Source organism: Phascolarctos cinereus, unplaced genomic scaffold (genome assembly GCF_003287225.1).
Source record: "Phascolarctos cinereus isolate Bilbo 61053 unplaced genomic scaffold, phaCin_HiC Scaffold_726;HRSCAF=1367, whole genome shotgun sequence".
Classification (NCBI taxonomy): Eukaryota; Metazoa; Chordata; class Mammalia; order Diprotodontia; family Phascolarctidae; genus Phascolarctos; species Phascolarctos cinereus.
The window spans coordinates 412,914,157-412,934,196 of record NW_027556098.1 but is presented as its reverse complement, the minus strand read 5'-3'; the positions used below and the strand labels follow the sequence as shown (position 1 = coordinate 412,934,196).

Below are 20,040 nucleotides of genomic sequence, written 5' to 3'. Positions count from 1 at the left end.
CTTCTTTGTAGTAGGGCATGAGTAGACCTCCAAGGTGAGTATGCACCTCTCCAGTGAGTGACTATCAATGCTAGCTGGTGGTTAAAGTCATATCATCAGCCAGGGCTGACTCTCATTTGCATTGCAGCAGCTAGGGGGCACCACAGTGCATAGAGAGCACTGAGCCTGGAGTTAGAAAGGCCTCAGTTCAAATGCTGCCTGAGACACTTATTAGCTGTGTAACCTTGGGCAAGTCATTTAATCTCTTCCTGCCTCTGTTTCCTTATCTGTAAAATGGGGGTAATGATAGCATCTATCACCCAGGGTATGTTGTGAGAATAAAATGAGATATTTGTAAAGAGGTTAACAAACCTTAAAGCTATACAAATGTTAACAGTTACTATTATTACTATATTTTGTACTCAGTTTCAAATTCAGGGAGGAGCCCAAGGATGAAGCTAATGGAGCAAACATCCAGAGATGCCCTGAGGCATCCCAGGCTTCTCCTTGTCCCTAGTGTCAACCCTTTGGGGCCCTACCCTTTTCACCAGAGAAGCCCCTCCTGCACTCCAGGAGGGAGAAAATCCTGCATCTGTCCCCCACTATAGAGAAGGGTAGCCCTATTTGGAACTCCATAATATTCCAACAACAATCTTACCCTACTCCACTGCCCTACTGGACTCTCACAGAAGCCACAGTAAAGTGTCTAATGGAGGGCCAGGGTACCCTGGCATGGCCTGGTAGAGGGAAGGAGCTTAACAGGCAGGTCCTGGGAGAAGCCCAGAGCAAGAACCCAGCTCCCCTAGGGCTCTAGGTTCAGTCAAGGCTTCGGTCCTTCCCTGTTCTAGAAGGGAAAGAGGTAACTGGAGTTAGACTGGGGTAACAGGTATGACCAAAAGTGAGCAGTAGGAAATATTGAGCTTTACCTAGTCCCCTGGGGGGCAAAACCCTTTCTCCATCTGAGTGGGGGAGGGGCTCCCTGGGGGAGACAGGAAACCACAGTCACTGGCAGGGGAGGAGAAAGTCAGAGACCTAGTGCCTGCCTTGTAAAGCCCATATGATCCCTGCAGAGAGTAGAGCTTCAGCCCCCAAAAGAGAAAGGCTCAGTTCCCTAGAGAAGGTGAGGGAAATAAAGCAGAGACCACCTCCGGCTCCCAGGCAAAGGCAGCCCTAAGCCTGTAGACCAACAAGGACACTTCCAAGGTCTGCTCTAGGGCTCAGGACAGGGAGGCAGAGACTCCTGGGAGCGACGGGGTAATTACACAGGGTGACTGACACAGACCTATGGATCGTCTCTCAGAAGCTCCCCACAGGAGAGACAGCCCCTGTAAAGGGCTCCTGATCACAGGTGAGAGCCCAGCTCTATGGGGTGGGGTGGCAAGAAGAGAGAGATGGAGGCTGGGAGATTCTGCCCAGACAAGAGAATCAGCCCAAGCCCCAGACTAGTCCTTGGGGGCTTGTCCCAGAAACAATCTCTCCAGATGCAGCCATGGGAGCCTTTCTTGAGCCAGGGGCAGGGGTAGAACTAGTAGCTCAGGGCCATACCCTGAGATGAGACTCAGGGCATCTTTACAGAGGCAAAGGGATGAACATAGAGTCAAAGGAGACACGGATTCACATCCCAGCTCTGATGTTTATCAGCTGTATGACCATGGACAAGTCACTGACTTTCTCTGAACCCATTTCTTCACTGGCAAAATGGGGAGAATTATACCCTCCCAACCTCTCTCTCAGGCCTGTTTGGGAGTAAAACTGTCAGCTTTAATGTATGCACAGGGTATAGAAGAAAAGGGAGCCAGAAGGTCTGGGTTCAAATGCCGCTCTGCTATTTGCTATGGGACATTGGGCAGATTAGTTAAAGTCTCTGGGCCTCAGTTTCCTAATCTGCAAAATGAGGATATTGGACCCCATGGTATCTCTAAGGGTCCATCCAGCCCTGAATCCTGTAATTTAAGACCCCATTTCAGCCTCAGCCCCACCATTTTACTCACCAGTTCTCTCTGCAGTGTTTGGCCTAACATTCTGTCAGTCACTTTCTGACTCAAATCCCAATGCAGCCAGTGCAGAGGTCTTTATTATTTAGGTAGGATTTGGGGATGCTTTTTGTTAAAGACCAAATGCATGGCTTTTCTGCAGAGATGGATACAGACAGACACTCACACACTCACCCTCGGTACACAGAACCTCTCAGTAACCTAAGTCACTCAGGAGGGTAGGGGACCCTGCTGATCTCTGCCTCCTTCTTCCTCTCTCAGCCTCCATCTTCAGCTGCTGGATCCAGGCAACATCTGCTCAAGGTGACACCATCTGTGTTGTGGCAAGCCCTCCCTATGGGAAGGTGGGCAGCGAAGTCACCTTGTCCATCCAGGGATTCTCAAAGATGGCTTGCAGATATACCTGGTACAGAAAGTCAGTAGAATCCTCCAACCAGATCACCAGCTACCATATCCAGACCAGAGTACAAGAGCCAGAAAGCAGCCGGGAGGTGATATTCCCTAACGGCTCTCTGCTCATCCCCAACCTCACCCTCAGTGACAATGATGACTACATCCTACAAGTGGTTCACTCAGAATGTGAAGTAACAACAGCTCGCACACATTTACAGGTGTATGGTGAGTACCCCCCTTCCAAGGCTGCCACAACTTGGAAATAGCCTCTCTGTCTGGGGCAAGAGGCCTTTCCTAAGCTCCTACTCCCAGGAGCGAGGAGAAGCCAGGACCTGCCCCAGGGAGAGGAGTCCTGAGAGTCCAGAGCCCCCAAGTGTAGGTCTGCCTGGGGAATGGCTCCCAGGGGCCAGATGGCACATGGCTTCCCACACCTCTCTCCCTTGGCCAAGTTTTGGGAAGTGTGAGTAGGAAAGTAGACCTAGGCCAGAGAGAAGTGATTCAGTAACTGCCCCTTCCACGTGCCATCCAAAGTGAAACGAGTTGGACACTGACAAGTGTGTCCTGTTTTAAGGAGATGGGAGCCACCCCAGGTCTGAAAACAGGCTTCCAGATCCTGCATTAGTCTCACTAGAAAACCTGGGACAGTCAGTCAGGGGATGCTTGAGTCCTCCGTTGGTAAAAAACAGTTCAACAGAATCCCTTGAAAATAATAATAATAATAGCTAACTTTATATAGTGACTACTACGTGCCAGGCACTGTGCTAAGCACTTTACAATGATTATTTCATTTGAACCCTGGGAGGCAGATGCTATTATGATCCCCATTTTACAGATGAGGAAGCTGAAGCAAGCAGGAAGGAAGTGACTTGCCCGGGGTCACACAGCTAATAAGCATCTGAGGCTGGATTTGAACTCAAGTCTTCTTGACTCCAGGCCAGTGCTCTATACACTGAGCCACCTAGCTCAAGGCTCTAATTTTACAGATGAGGAAACTGAGGCCCAGAGAGATAAGGGAATTGCCCCAGGGGACATGGGAAGTAAGTGGTGCAGCTGGCCAATTCTCCCTGTCAGGACAGGGAGCTGGACTGGCCTCTCCCACTGTGCTGAGGCAGGCTCGGGGTTCCTGAAGCTGTCCTAATGTGGGGTCAATGTCAATGACCATGGAAGACAGGAGCCTTTCTTGGGGGATTCACTCGCCAGCCTGGCATAGCTTTCTCCCCCAGGGCTCAGAGCAGAATGGCTGCCTAGGACAGGATATCAGCCAGATCCAGCCTCGTGCCTAGACTCCCAGTGCCTGGAGGGGGAGGAGCCAGATCTCAGGAACAGGGCATGGTGAACACTTGTGTGTGTTTGGGGTGAGGGGGTGAGGTTGGAATCAGAGTTATGGAAGAGGCTGACTCCATCTTCCAGGGAAACAGCCAGGAAGAGTCCAGGTTTCTCAAAGAGGGAACTGGCTGAGCCTCAGCTGGAGGAGGTGATGACCCTATAGCTTAGTAGATAATGTGATAGGGTAAAGCTCCAGGGAAACTTATTTGGGCTCCAAATAAGGACCACAGCAATGAGAGCCATCCATCAGGGAATGGACTCTCACCATAAGTGGTGAGCTCCCCATTACTGGAGGTATTCAAAGAAACCTAGCTGATGATTTGTCAGGGAAAATGGAGAAAGGGTTACTAGTGTTGTGATTTAAATTCGATTATTTCTGAGGCACAGAGCCATAGAAACTCAGAAGTGGAAGGTGCCACAGAGGCCACCTGACGGCTTTTCATACTGAAATTCTGGAATCTGCAGAGTAGGGAACAGCCATAATTGGCAGCTACAGGTGTCCCCGTCCTTGCTTCCTCATATTGAGGGGTAGCACTGGCCGCAGTTCTATGGCTGATGCCAGAGCAAGTCACAGCTGGGAGAGGGCCCTGCTGGGCTATCATTCACAAGCCCTTACTGGGCACCTCATGAGTACTAGGCACAGTGTGGAATATTGTGAGAGGGGGCAGGTTGGGGAGGTTGAGGAAAAGAAGCTCAGGCTCCCAGACTCCCTTGGGGGCCCAGGAAGAAAGAGGGCAACGAGGGAGCCCAAGGGAGGAGCTGAATCTGAGAAAGGAAACATACCATGACCCTTCCTCTCAATGGAGTTCTCACCAAACAGCCAATCACTAAGCATTTATTAAATGCCTACTGTGAGCCAGGCACTGTGCTAAGTGCTGGGAACAAAAAGAGGCAAAAGATGGTCCCTGCCCTCAAGGAGCTTACAATCCAATAGGCGAAATAAAATGCAAACAACTACATACAAACAAGCTGTAGAAGATAAATTGTAGATAATTAGCAGAGGAAAGACCAGAGGCAGCAGAATGGCTGGGACTCTTTGCCGAGAAAAAGAGGGATGAGCTCTCCCAGGTTCAAACCCTAACTTCATGCTGGATTGGGCTATGTAATACAGTGGGAAAAGTTATAGATCTGGGGTCAGGAAGCCGGTGCTCAAATCCCAGCTCTGACACTCAGCAAGCAAGTCACATCACCTCCTGAGCCTCAGTTTCCCCCTTTGTGGGGCTACAAATCCTGGCACCCCCTATTTCATAGGGTATTAGGAGAAAAAGTATAGGAAGTCCAAGGGCCCCCGATATGTGGGTGGTTACTGCTTCTCCTTTAGTGCTTTTAATTCAGTTTAAGTGGGGGAGGTTCTGGGAACCAAGAAAGACTTCTTAAAAGAGGCAGCTGCCAGGGTTTAACCTTGAAGGAAGTGTTGGGGGAAGGAGAGGAGTAGTCCATTCAAGACATGGGAGATGGATTAAGCAAGGGCATAGAGACAGAAGGTTGCATGATAACGAGGCAGTAGAATAATTGAGTACAGATGGAACACTGAAACATATCAAAGGATCCAACAGGTTGGTGGGAGCCAGATTGTGAAGGGTCTTGAATGCCAGGATCAGGAGTTTGACATTTACTCTGTAGACACTGGAAGCCATTGAAGGGTAGAGGAGTCACATGATCCCAATAGGAAGTTAGGAAGATTATTTAGGAGGTGGTGGGAAGGATGGATTGGAGAAAGTCAAAAGCCCAGGAGCAGGAAGACCAAGGGGGAAATTATTGCCATAGTCTAGGGAAGAAGAGATGAAGACCCATCATAGAAGCAGAGAAAAGGGAGCAGAATATGCACAAATACCTATGAGATTAGGGAAAACATCAAAGCCATTGATTGGATATGGGAGTGGAGGGACAGGGCATAGTTAAATTCAAAGAGGATTCTAGTTCTAACTTCAGGGATAGAAAAATAAGAGAGGGGGACAAAAAAGGGAGGACCAGTTTGGGGGAACCCAATGAGCTCGGTGTCAGGCATGTTGGGTCTAATGTTCTGTCCTATACTCAGGTGTCACTGGATATTTTCCAGACGCTGACAATGCAACCCTACCAAGGGGCACTGTGTAAGGTGCACAGGCCAAGTCTGCTTTACACAGGGAATCTTTCCCTGGGCTCCTCAATTCCCTACACCCACACCCAAAAAGTATCAGTTTAAGCTCCTTTTCTCTCCTTTCTCAGACAGCTAGGTGGAGAAGTAGATAGAGCACTGGTCTTGGAGGCAGGACATCTCGAGTTCAAATCTAGACTCAGATACTTACTAGCTGTATTACCCCAGAAAAGTCACTTAACCTGTCTGCCTCAGTTTCTTCACCTATAAGATGAGGATCACAACAGCACCTACCTCCCAGGGTTGTTGTGAAGATGAAATTATATAATATTTGTGAAAGTGCTTAGCACAGTGCCTGACACATAGTAGGTGCATAATAAATGCTTATTCATTTTTTCTGTCCCTTTCTGCAGCAGATCTGCATTCCACAGGAATTATCAAAGCTGGCATTTTGGTTGGAGCTGTGACTGAGGTGGCCATAATTGGGGCCTTCATCTACGTCCTGTGCATCAGAAAGATTGGACGGTAGGATGGGATTTCCTTGGTTTTCCCTCTCTCCAAGACCTTCTCCTCAAATTGGAGGAGAGAACTCAGGACTATTTTCCACTCCCTCTCCTCATTTATTTTTTTAAACTGGGTCTCCCTAACTCACCCAGGCTGGAAGTGCCACAGCCACACATGGGCTGACCACTTGGAGAGCTTCAACCAACTCCATTTCCTACCTGGGCCAGTCTGCTCTGCCTGGAGCAGCCTGAAAGGCACTCACTCCCCAAGGGCCTTCCTTCAGCACTGGATAGTGCTGAAAACAAATATAAGAAATTGACTCAGGGCACTGCCATTCCAGACTCCGGAGCTCAAGCAATCCACCAGCCTCAGCCTCCCTAGTAACAGAAATGCACTCCCAGCTCTATGCAGTAGCTTCTATGTCTTGGCCTCACTTCCTTCCCAAAACTCCTGTTTCTCTGCACTCTGGCCCACTTCTGGAGTCTCCCTCTCCTCTTCTCTAGGTTTTTCATTTCCCCTCTCCTCCCCCACACTTAATCATCTCTTAAAACCAGTCTCTCACTTCCTCAGTGGAGGAAAGGTAGGGAAGGAGACCTTGATATCGTCCCAGCTCTACCCTGCCTCCCCAAAACAAAGGAGCCAAGGTTCACTAAGGCAGAGATGCAGCAGGAAGGAGGGAAGGAAGGAAGGAAGGAAGGAAGGAAGGAAGGAAGGAAGGAAGGAAGGAAGGAGAGGAAGGGAGGGAGGGAGGAAGGAAGGAAGGAAGGGAGGAAGGAAGGAAGGAAGGGAGAGAGGGGAGGGAGGGAGGGGAGGAAGGAAGGAAGGAAGGAAGGAAGGAAGGAAGGAAGGAAGGAAGGAAGGAAGGAAAGGAAGAGAAGGAAGGGAAGGAAGGAAGGGAGGAAGAGGAAGGAAGGAAAGAAGGGAGGAAGGGAGGGAGGGAGGGAGGAGGAGGAAGGAAGGAAGGAAGGAAGGGAGGGAGGGAGGGAGGGAAGGAGGAAAGAAAGGAGGAATAAAAGAAAGGAGGGAGGGAAAGAAGAAATAATTTTAATATGGTTGAACGTAAAATCTTACAATTGGGTTCAAAAAGTTAATCTCACAAATGAAAAAGATGGCGTAGATATGGCTAGACATGGGTTCATCTGAAAAAATCTAGGAGTTTTCATGGACTGAAAGCTCAGTAGGAATCAATAGTTTGACATGGCAGCTGAAAAACCTGCAGTGATCTTGGGCTGTATGAAGAGAAGCACTAATGAAGCAAGTCATCAGTCCCACTGTCAAGATCTAGAAGAAAAGGGCTTTGAATGCCAGTCTTGGAGGCTTGTGTTTTGTCCTATAGGCCAGCACACCCTGGAGGGTTCTTGAGCAAGGGAGTGATGGGGACAGACTTGAGCCTTAGAAGAATTTTTATCAGCTGTGGAAAGCATGGAACTGGAGAGGAGACACCGGAGTAGGGAGAGCAGTCAGGAAGATCTTATAAAAGTCTAGACGGGGAGATGAGACCCCAAACTGGGGCAGGGACTGCACAAATGGAAAGCAGAGGCTGATCAAGAGAATTGGCAGAACAAGAATTGGATGGAGCTCGAGGGAGAGAGAAGATCTGACCTGCAGTTACCAGCCTGGATGATGGCATTTTCAGCAAAAAGAAGGAAGTTGAGGGGGAGAGGGTGTGCATGGAGGCAAAATTCTTGGGGGAAATAGTGAGTTCAGGAGGCCAAGAAGCCGCTGGGACCTTGATCTAGGAGAATATGGCCAGCAAATTGTGGTAGCACATATCAGAGTCTCAAGGCATGGCTGTTAACATCCCCTCCTCATGGCTATTGGACCCTCCCAAATATCCAGGGACCTCCCTTTCACTTACCCCCAAGCCAAGGGGCCCCAAGGAAGATAACTATTCATGGCTCTTCTGTCCCACTGTTTCAGGGCCTCTCAAGGTATCCTAAGAAATCCAATTCTAGGAAGGAGGATTCGTCAAGCCCAGAAAGAAGGTGAGTATGGCCCCTGATAGGCAGTGTGATGCTGCAGAAAAAATAGGGAAATGGCAACTGGTCATTGATTGACTGTATGACTTTGCTCCCTACCCTTCTTTAGGCCTCAATTAGGTCAAATGTAAAATTAAGCAGTTGGATTAGACAGTCTCTGAGGGCCCTTTCTACCCTGATATTTTATACTGTATGACGTACCAGCAGGACCTACATTCTCATCCTCACGTCACTGAAGTTTCTTGGAGCTGCCCCTTCACAAAAGTGGAAACTCAGTGTTTCCATTTAGTAACTGTGTGACCTTTGGGAAAACACTTCAGCTCTCTGGGGCTCAGTTTGCTTATGTGTAAAATGAGTGCTTACATGGGCTAGTGCTAGCAGCCTTTTCCTTCGAGCTTAGGTCTCACACTTAGGTCTCACACTTCCTGCCACCATCTTGAGTCAATAGAATCTCTTTACACAGGGCAGCTAGCTGGTGCAGTGGATAGAGCACCAGCCCTGGAGTCAAGAAGACCTGAGTTCAAATCTGGCCTCAGAGGCATAATTCTTCCTAGCTGTGTGACTCTGGGCAAGTCACTTAACCCCAATTGCCTCATCACAAACAAACAAAAAAGAGAAGCCTGCCTTGGACCTTATCTGTTGTTTTCTCTTTCCTTAGTTAGAATCCTTGCAGTACAGCCCAGGGCTTCATTACTTTGCTCCAACTTCTATCTCTCTCTGAACAGTAGGTGTCCTCTAAGGAATGTTTCTAAGTCAAAGTTTCTGGGGATCGTCTTCCCTTTTCTTGGTTTATATCTCTTCATATAGGCCTTCATTCTGCAGGTGCTCCTACCACTAGCCATTGAAGATTAAACACGGCACAGATCCAGCAAGAGCTACAATTTTGCTTCCCCCGATACCTCTTCCTGGAGGAGTTTCAGACCCTACTTCACTCAAACCATAGGAGTCTAGCTGCCTATGTGTCACAGATGGTCTTCATCCCTTCCCTGGATATCACCATTGCCAGGCAAACTTGGGACCTATAAGATAGAGTATCTTCACTTCCCTGGCTGATAGTGCATATGGAACTCATTGTTGGCTAATGCTACTGCCCTCATCTCTGGCGCTCAACATTCATCTGAGTTCTAAGTGCAAACTTGTCCTTTTCTTTCTTTTCCTTCCATTTTTTTTCTTTTTCCTGACAAAAGTTGTTCCTCTCTAATATTTTAAACCCTTTTTTCTCATTGAGCCCCACTTCTTTTTTTTTTGTTGAAGACTTCATTATTGTCTTAACTTTCTTTTTGGCCACTATTTGTTGCTAGGGTTTCTAGGCTCCTTTAGCTTCCTCTTTGTAGCAATTGATTTTCATTGTTTAAATTCCATTAGAAAATGGCAATATTCTTGAGGCAGCTAGGTGGCACAGTAGATAGAGCTCCCCCCTTGGAGTCAGGAGGACCTGAGTTCAAATCCAGCCTCAGACACTTGACACTTACTAAATGTGTGGCCCTGGCAAGTCACTTAACCCTGATTGCCTCACCAAAAACCAAAAAAAAAAAAAAAAGGAAACATTCCATATTGATGTCGATGTTATTTCTTTTATCCATTTCCCATGTTTCAGCATCAATAGCTGCATTAAGAAGGTCAGGTTGGAGTTACCTCCATTGCATGCTATGTCTTCCAATTTTTATTTTTTATTTTAATTTGCTTTTGCTGTTTATCTCTAACATATTTGTGATCTGGCTGTACACTGACTGCACTAGGAACCAATCATTTCCTTTCCGTTAGAATATAATCAATTTCCAATTTTGTGATGTTGTTTGGTGCTCATCATATCTAAATATCTCCCAATTCTCTTCCTGAAAAGTAGAAACAGCCTCTTTATTTCTTATTCCTAAACCATGTTTTCCTCCCTCATCCTGCTCTTAACATTGAAGTCACTGAGTCGGAAAGTGGATATTGATTTAATTTGGTAGGTTTTATTGAGTTCTTGGTAGAATTTCTTAATCTTCTCATCCTCTGAAACTAATGAAGGTACAGAAATGCTCATTATCTCCCCAATAATTTCTTTGGATGTGCTTATTTAGCAAGGGTGGTCATCAGAAAACAGGTACAGATTTTTACTGGAATTGTATTGGAAAGCTCTTCTCATAGGCACAGCCTTGTAGGACTCAGGGTTCCCTCCATGCCATGATGAGGCACCCATCAGAATAGAACTTTACGATCAAAGTGACCCAGTCCTTGCCCTTAAGGAGTTTATGTTTTTCTGGAGTTTCTCTAGAAAGAGGACTCAGAGCTGAGAGGAGGAGCTAAGGAAGGGCCCATCGTGGAATCTCAGACCATAGACTCTAGAACTACAAACGCTACACCCAGAGATTCCTAGAACCATAGACATACAAACCTTGTTGGAGACCCACCTTGGAATCTTCTATTATAGATATGCTACAGATAGCTGCAGGGAATGTAAGGAAAGAAAGAAGAAAGGAAACAAGCATTTCTTTTTTTTTTCTTTTGGTAGTTTATTTTTCCCCAATTACATGTAAGCAATTTTTAACACTCATTTTTAAAACTTTGAGTTCCAAATTGTCTTCCTCTCTCCCCACCCTCCTCATTGAGAAGGCAAGCAATTTTATAGAGGTTATACATGAAACAAACATTTCTTGGTGCCAGCTGTATGCCTAACACTGTGCTAAGCATTTTACAGTTAACTCACTGGATCTTCACAACAACTCTGGGAGATAGGTGCCATTATTACCCCCGTTTTACAGTTGAGGAAACTGAGACAAATCAAGGTTAAGGGACTTGCTCAGGGTTACACAGCCAGTGAAGTTTCTGAGGCTAGAACTCAGATCTTTCTGACTCCAGGTCCAGTCCCCTATCCATTGTGCCACCTAGCTTCCCCTCACTTCCTTCTCTGCCTAGTCATTCTCTCATGGCATTCCAAGACACCAAGATCTTCTGTCTGGATTTCCTTCCCTCCAGGTGATGACTCCACCCTGTACATGAATAATGCTTTGCTTCAAGGCTGCCCTCGGCTTCTACAGGTAGGGACAGAGGGTGTCTTTCAGGCACTTTTTTCAGGGATTTTTGAGTGTCTATCATAGGGTGGGGCAGCTAAATGGCACAGCAGACAGAATGCCAGGCCTGGAGTCAGGAAGACCTAAGTTCAGATCCGACCTCAGGCACTTATTAGCTGTGTGACCTTGGGCAAGTCACTTAGCCCTTTCTGCCATCTTTAAAACAAGCTGGAAATCACAAGCCACTCCAGCATCTTTGCCAAGAAAACCCAAAAACAAGGGTCACAAAGAGTCTGGCATTGGTGAAAATGACTCAGCAACAACAATAACAACAGTCATGGGGTGGGAAGGGAGCCCTTCACCCAGAACTGGAGACACTTGAAGGCCCTGGGAGTTTGGGTGGGATAATCCCTGGAGAATGCCTATGAGCTTAAGGCATCCAGTAAAGGGTCTTCAGAAGGGGGACAGGCCCCAAGTCCAAGCCATCTGAACAGATCAATGGAAAGAACTTATGGCAACAACCCGGAGAAGACAACACTTGGTTTGGGAGTAGATATGGCAGCCATCTTTGATTAGCTGAAGGCAGGTCATATGGAAGCAGGATTCACCTTTGCTTGGCCCCAGAGGTAAGAATACACCCTGGCATATAACTGGTAGTAACAGGTGCAGTTGTAGAGAAGGAAATGTAGACTTGATGTGAAGAAAAAAAGTCCTGTTAGGTGTGTCTGAAAGTGGAACGGGATGCCTTGGTAGGGAAGAGGTTCCTGCCCCTCCTTGGAGGTAAGTGATTTCTAATCTGTGACAATCTGTGTTCTAAGTCCTTCCCACCTCGGACATTCTGTGCTCTGATGATCGTCTGTGTCCTGAGGTCTCTCTCAGCTCTAAGCTCAGTTATCATCTCAATGAAGATAATAGCCCCCGTCTCCAGGGCCATCACCAGTTGTCTGGGCTTTTTTTTGCCACTGGACTCCGATGGCTCTGGAGGAGACAGTGAAGCTGATGACTTTGCACAGCTCTACCTCACTCACATCTAATCCATGCAGAAGTCAAGACGTTGCCCTGTGATGTCATCGGTCCTCTTTGAGAATGAAGGACGTACAACAACAAACCCAGCTCTCTCTCATTAACCTACTCATGGACGTCTCCAACTGGACGCTGTGTAGCCATGTCATACTCTACAAAACCAAAACGGACCTCATTCTCTTTCCTTCCAGACTCTCCCCTCTTCCTAACTTCCCAGTTACTGTCGAGGGTCCCACCACCCTCCCAGTCCTAGGGCTCCCATCCCTGGGGTCACTGTCCTCTCCTCATTCTCACTCACCCAACATAGTCAGTTGCTAAGTTTTGCCATTTCTGCCCTCACAAAATCTCTCCCATGTAACTTCTTCCCACCCAGGGAGCTACCACAGTCACTCAGAGCCTCATCCCCTCTGGCCTGCTCAATTATAAAGGCCTTCTAATTGGCCTCCCTGCCTTGTCACTTTGCTCTGAAATCAGTCTTCCATACAGCTACCAAAGTGATTTTCCCTGCCCATATAACTCTGCTCAAGCAGCTTCAGTGGCTCCCTATTACCTCAAGAAGTGGAGGTGGGGAGAGGAGTGAGAAAGCCTTCCTGCAAAAGTTGGTGCTAGGGCTGAGCTTAGAAGGGAGTCTTCTAAGATGCCAAATGGAAGAGGGAGAAAGGATCAGACAAAAACTCCTCTGTCTTCAAAGTCCTTCACGTAGACTCCACACAGCCTTTCCGATCCTATTACACACTCCTCCCTTTTATACCACTAACAGCTCTCCCAAACTGACTTTGTTACCCTTCACTGCTCATCTGCCTCCAGGGCTTTGTATTGGCAGTCCCTATGCCCAGAATACACTACTTCCCTTCCACACAGCCTCTTGTCTCCCTTCCAGGCTGGACTCAAATACCAACATGGCAGCTTTCTTGATACACTCCTCTCGGTGAATCTGTAATGGCTACAATGTAACTTTTTCGAGAGCAGGGACTATCATTGTTATTGTATCCATAGTGCCTAGAGCCGGTTGGTACATAGAAAGAGATTAATAAATGCTTGTGGCCTGGTTGGTGGATGGATTGATTAAGGCCCCTCCCAGCTTTGACATTCTATGATCTAAGGGCCCTCTCAGCTCTAACATTCCCTGTTCTAAGGTCTCTCCTAACTCTGACATTCTCTGTTCTAAGGGCCTTCCCAGCTCTGACATTCTCTGTTCTAAGGGCCCTCCCAGCCTTGACATTCCCTGTTCTAAGGTCTCTCCTAACTCTAACATTCTCTGTTCTAAGGGCCCTCCCAGCCCTGACATCCCTTCTTCTGAGGGCCCTCCCAGCCCTGTCATTCCCTGTTCTGAGGGCCCTCCCAGCCCTGACATTCCCTGTTCTCAGGCCCCTCCCAGTTCTGATATTTTCTGTTCTAAGTATCCTTCCAGCTCTGAAGTTCCTTAAAGTCCTTTTTCCTATTCCACAGGTCCAGGGCTCCTCCTCTGCTGCCTCTGAGGATATCTATCAGGTACATCTATCAGGGGCCAGGCCTCTCCTGGGGACTGAAAGAGAGGAGAAAATGCTGGCTAATTATGGGGCCCAGGAACAGGACTAGCATGGAGGGAAGAAGATAAATGGGGAAATAGACCCTCTCAGTGCCTACCTCCCTCCCTGGAAGAAAAGAAACAAGTAATGATTTAGTACCTACTATGTGCCAGGCCCTGTGCTAAGCAGTGGGGATACAAATATGACCCCCCCAAAAAAATCATCCCTGTCCTCAAGGAGTTTACATTCAGCTGAAAATAAGGGAGGGAGGGAAGAATAGGAGGGAAGGAAGTAACCCAATAAGAGAGCATGGTTTTGAAGTCCAAAAGGTCAGAAATAGGGCCAGACGGGGAACGAAGGCAAGTGGGCCTGTGCCCTTTCACAAACTGTAGGCTCTAGGAAGGACTCATGAATGGGAGAAGGGGAACAGGTCTTGTGGAGGGATGATGAGCAGGCCTCATGGGTGGGAGTGTGATCAGGGCAGGGAGGCAGTAGATACTGAGCAAAGTTTCTGGGGGAGACAGCAGTAAAGGCAGAATTTTGAAGTCCAGAAGGTCCAAAACAGAGGAGGGGGGTTTTGGATGTCCCTGACATCTCCTCTCTCCTGACCCCAGGCTCTGGACATCATCGAAGCAGATGTTTATGACACGATCACGCCCTGTCAGAAACCTCCAGCCCCTGGAAAAGGGAAAATCACCAAGTCCTAGACTGTAGAGCTAGAAGAAATCTCAGAGGCCATTAGAATCCAAGCCCTTCGTTTCTATACACAAAGAACCCAAGGAGCATGGCTACAAAGTGTCTTGGGTTGGATTGGAATCCAGGTCTTCCACTCTGGATCCAGTGCCCTATCCTCTATACCTCTCTGCCTCTAACCTGTCCTTAGAGATGCTTTCACAGCTTAACCAGTTCCCATCACTAAAGGGGGGTGGGGGTTCACAGGCAGCTTTCAGGGGAGAAAGTTGGGAGACTGGAGGCGAGGAGGAACCCATCAGGAGAGAGAGAGAGAAAAAAGGGTAAGGGCTGGGAAGAGGAGAGGCATCCAGAAAGGAAAGAGGCCATAACTACAGGTGCCTGAGCCAGATGGAAGCCCAATCACGCTGCGGCTGGACTTCAGACAAGGGAACCTTGCTCCATGAACCCAATAATATCAACACCTCTATATTTTCCTCTAAAATCCCTATACCCTCTGACTCAAAAATGCCACTATTAGTGATCTACATTGTGGAGGTCACAGAAAGCAATTCCCACATACACCAAAATATTCATCTCAGCCCTTTTCTATGGTCACAGATAACTGGGAATGGGGGCAGCTAGATGGCTGGATAGAACACTGGCCCTGGAGCCAGGAGAAACTGAGTTCAAATATGGCCTCAGACATTTGACACTTACTAGCTCCGTGACCCTAGGCAAGTCATTTAACTCCATTGCCTAGCAAAACACACACACACACACACACACACCCCAATCAAATAACTGGGAACAAATTAGGCCCTCATCAGTTGGGAGAAGGATGAACAAATTGTGGAATGTGAATAGAATGAAAAATTACTGCCCCAAAGAAAATGATAAGTATGAAAAGGGCAGAGAAACATGAGAATTACCTGAACTGATACAGAGCATAGTAAGTAATATTTAGAAGGGGGAGGGGAATCATGCACAGTAACTGCACAGTAACCAAGCCTGTCCCTGGGGAGAGTATGAAAGAATGCGCTACCCTCCCTTCTTTGTAGAGGTGGGAGACTATGGGTGTTGAATGCTGCATGTGTTGTCAGACTCAATATGTTGGTTAGTTTTGCTGTATTGCTCATTTTTTTATTCTTTCTTGTTATTCTTTGTTACAAGCAGCGGCTTGTGTAGGGGATGAGGAGAGAGATTTAGAAATGTCAGTGATGTGAAAACAAAATATATAAATGATTTGTTCAACTGAACCTAACATCTTTCCTCTGCCACCTCCTCCCCATCCCCCCAAGCTGGTACCTCCTACAGGCTTCCCTGTTTCTGTTGAAGCCAACTCTATCCTACTAGGCACCCAGGTTTGTAACTTCAGAGCCATCCTTGACTCATCACATTAAGTGTTACTGAGGTCCAAAGGGAGTAGTTCCTGGGAAGGCTGCCCAGAGAAGGTGGTATCTGAATTGTACATCGAAGGATCTAGACAAATTCCAGGTAAATTGGTGTTAGTGGTAAAAATGGTCTGCCACCACCACCACCCCAAACAAGAGGGCAAATCTGGATATGGTTTCCAAAGCTCTGGATGATACCCCATCACTCAGGAGCCAGATCTGGGAGCTTTAAAAATGAAGAGGAAATGTCTAAGAGGCTGAAGAATGTTGGGGGAGGGGGAAGAAATGGCTAGCTGGCCCCTCTTTCTACTAAAGACAAGATGAGAAGAAACAGACCCAAGCTAAGCCCTAGTCTGACCACACACTCCATAAAGGGAAAATTGAGTGGAGTCGAAAGAATTCCATTTTAATGGAAAAGGTTCTGGCCCAAGAGCCCAAAGCCCTGCCTTCAACTCCAGCTCTGACATTTGCTTACTGGGAATCCTTCTTGGCATCCCCTGCCCTCCCTCCACCACCAAGCTGTTGGTGCCCTCCCTCCCCAAATTACCAAGTATATATCTTGTACTTATTCTGACCACAGTATACTTTAAAATGTATATGATTTCTCCCATGTGAGAATTCAGGCTGCTTAAAGGTAGCAGCTATTTCATTTTTTTCCCTTGGATTCTCCCTCCCCCCCCCTTGGGGGGAAATGAAATGGGCATAAGTGAAGCATTTAATAAAATGTTTATTTATTGATTGGTTGATTGGCTGTGGGGCCATGCTCTCCCTGGCTCTGGTGCTCTGACTTATAAGCATGGGGCTAAATGGTCCCTAAAATACCTTTCATATCTGCCCTTTGATGATTCATGGGGCTTGCCTTGCTCATGTGCTCTGCCATGGAGCCATGAAAATGGGCTGTTCTGAAAAAGCTGGAGAACTGGCCTCCAAGGGGACACTGTGGGAGAGTGATTCTGTGGATTCCTTACTGGCATAGAACCTAAGAATATGGGAGACACCTGAGAACAGGGAATGTCAGAGCTGGGAGGGGCCTTAGAACAGGGGATGTCAGAGCTGGGAGGGGCCTTAGAACATAAAATACTGAATATTGAAGAAACAGATACCGCTGTTGGCACAGTGGTTAGAGCAATGGGCCTGGGATCAACAAGAGCTGAGTTCAAATCACTTACTAGCTTTATGACACTGGGCAAGTCACGTAAACTTTTTGCCTCAATTTCTTCAACTGTAAAATGGGGATAATAATAGCACCTATCTTGCAGAGTTATTTAGAAGATCAAATTGAGGTAATATTTGAAAAGCATTTAGCACAGTGCCTGACACATTGTAGGTGGTATCATAAATGCTTATTCCCTCCTGGTCAAAGCCTTCCGAACACTGTGTGTCTGATCCAAAGATACCTGAGAAATCATCCTTCCTTACTCCTTCATTTTACTGCTGAAGCCACAAAGACCTAGACAAGGGACCAGAGTTCCAAGGAGTCAGGGCCCACACTGGCCCTGGAGTCCAGATCTCCTCACTCTCCACCTGTGTAAGGAGATTTCACCCCTTCCTCTGACCAGCAGCTGCAAGGGACCTTCCACCCCCCATTCATTGTCCCCAAGGAGGAACACTCCCTGTGCACAGAAGCGCCGAAGGGAAAAAGGCAGCATCCTGGCAAAGTGAAGCCAGAGGGGCCAGGGCAATGTCTCTGCTTCAGTCCCTCACAGTGACCACATTCCAGTCCAGAACAGTCACTTTCAAGGGGCAGAAAGGACCTGCTGTTCTCCAAGAGTGAAGTGGATGACCAAGTCATGGCTCCTTCATTTTTCTATCTTTCCTGTCTTTGAATCTGCAGCAGATGGATGTGATATCAGAGTGGGAAGGGACCCTAGAATATTTCAAATGGAGAATACAGAATGTCAGAGCAGAGGGAAACATACTGGAACATAGAACACAAGATTTCGGACCTGGAAGGGGCCTTAGCATGTAGAACACAGAATGTGACAACTGGAAGAGACTAACAAAAACTAACTCACAGTCAGTCAACAAACCTCTATTAAGCACCTACTATGTGCCAGGCACTGTACTAAGTGCTGGGGACCTCAAAGGTCATTTCGTCAAGCCCTGCATCTTACAGATGAAGAAATAATGAGAAAAAGGTACTTGGCCTCAACATCGAACAATGGGTCAGTGACAGAGGTCACCCTCGCACCCAGGTCTCTGGCTTCACATTCCAGTTTGCAGTGAACAAGTATTTAAGTGCTTACTGTGTGCCATGCACTGTGCTCAGCATTTACAAGGCACTTCCACTTTACCCTGTCTTCTTTATACAGTCTCTTACATCATACTATAAACTCTTTGAGGGCAGGAGCTTATTTCGCCTTTCTTGGTAACCCAAGAGCTTAGCACAGTGCCTGGCACATAGTAGGTGCAGCTAGGTGGTGCAGTGGAGAGAGCACCAGCCCTGAAGTCAGGAGGACATGAGTTCAAATCTGGCCTCAGACCAAACACTTGACATTTACTAGCTGTGTGACCCTGGGCAAGTCACTTAACCCCAATTGCCTAAAAATAAATAAATGAATGAATGAATGAATGAATGAATGAATAATAAGTAATAAATAAATGAGTAAATGAATAGATAAATAAATGCTTTTGACTTGATTTGATGATTTAAATCCAAAAGCTGAATAGTTCCTGCTCTTGTGAATAATTCATAATAATTAAGGAAGCAATCAGTTACATGATTTATTAGCCAAACAGGCATAATAAATGGATATGAATAAATAAATGAATGAATGAATAATAAGTAATAAATAAATGAGTGAATGAATAGATAAATAAATGCTTTTGACTTGATTTGATGATTTAAATCCAAAAGCTGAATAGTTCCTGCTCTTGTGAATAATTCATAATAATTAAGGAAGCAATCAGTTACATGATTTATTAGCCAAATAGGCATAATAAATGGATCAATGGACTCCCTCTTAGTCCAAAGACCCTGAATACAGAATAAGACAGATTTTTATGTATTAAAAACAATCAAATAAAATCAATTAATTAAAAGAAAACAATTAACCCAGATGCAAAATTAGGCAATCTGACTTCTAAATGGAAGAAAGATTAGGGATTTTCCAAGGTGGGAGGTAGAGATCAAAAAAGGTGCAATTCTCTGAATTCAGAGAGTGAGGTGTCCCACTCTCCCCCAAGTGTCCATGAACAGTCAAAGGAACATGGAAACAATAACTGATTGAACAGCATGGGACCAGTTTTCAAATAAGACATATGGATTACTTGAGATGTACAATTGTGAGAAAACTCCTTCCATCAGTCTTTGGGTCTGATCAGGTTTCTGGTCAGCATAACCTAGGTCCTTAGTTAAGGGTCCCTAAGCAGCAGGTAAGGGTGATCCAGCTTCCTTCCTAGCCATGCTGGGCTGAGATCAATAATGCATCAAAGTTTTATCACAACTCCCATAATTGAATAAATTGGACCAGACCCATAAATGAATAAAAAGGGAACTGAGCTAGATCCAGAATTGAGTCATAAGATAGAGTCGGTGGGGTTCACTCAATTCCCACAATTAATCACTTGCCCTTTAATTCCCTCACTGCCCTAGAGGAGCTTACAATGTAGCCTGGAGAGACTGATGAAAAGGCATGGAACCAGAGCAGGTCAGCCTTGGTTTATTCCATCTGTGAAGAATTACATTTTGAGGTCGAGATTGTTGTAGTGTCTGAAAGACTGGATTGTACTGGGAAAGCCAAGGCTGAAGTGTGGCCCATGACAAATTAATCTTAAAATAACAAGCCATATATTTTAGAAGAGAACAAGGAAGTAATAGGGCTTATCAGCTTGGGGCAATGGTGTAACATTAACAGACATTTAGAGGAAACAATGACTCAGGGCCCCATTCTACTTCTCTATTTTCTATCAACAAGAATGATTTTTCTACTAGAGGAGAGCCAATAAACATGAACAAAAAGGCATGCTCGAGAGAGATCCCTTCCACCTGTGATTACACGAAGTTTTGAGGAAGGAGAGAGAAAGAGAAGTCCTAATGATGTTCAGTGAATCCAAGTCTTAAGAACCTAAAAGTTGAAATGACTTGTCTTCACACTGCCCATCTGCCTGGCCACCAAAAACAGCCAAGAAGCTGACCATGGCCCTCGGTGCTAAGAAACTAGAACTGGAAGGCACTTCAGAGGCTATGACACTAATCCCC

General features: G+C 46.5%; 1 protein-coding gene across 3 annotated transcripts; it reads left to right on the top strand.

The window, feature by feature from the left end:
- The first annotated feature begins 1,016 nt into the window (after positions 1-1,016).
- Positions 1,017-16,546, top strand: LOC110219719 (cell adhesion molecule CEACAM21-like). 3 transcript variants are annotated; one of them, XM_021003311.2, is made up of 7 exons: positions 1,017-1,327; positions 2,235-2,591; positions 6,186-6,294; positions 8,194-8,258; positions 11,211-11,272; positions 13,718-13,759; positions 14,391-16,546. In XM_021003311.2, the coding sequence occupies exons 1-7, from the start codon at positions 1,264-1,266 to the stop codon at positions 14,481-14,483; spliced, it is 792 nt and encodes a 263-aa protein (XP_020858970.1). In that variant the 5' UTR covers positions 1,017-1,263; the 3' UTR covers positions 14,484-16,546. The 3 variants fall into 3 exon arrangements, with proteins under 3 accessions (XP_020858970.1, XP_020858972.1, XP_020858969.1); XM_021003310.2 differs by having other exon boundaries at positions 1,018-1,327; positions 6,183-6,294; XM_021003313.2 differs by lacking the exons at positions 13,718-13,759; positions 14,391-16,546 and adding an exon at positions 12,289-13,660 and having other exon boundaries at positions 6,183-6,294.
- The last annotated feature ends 3,494 nt before the right edge of the window (positions 16,547-20,040 follow it).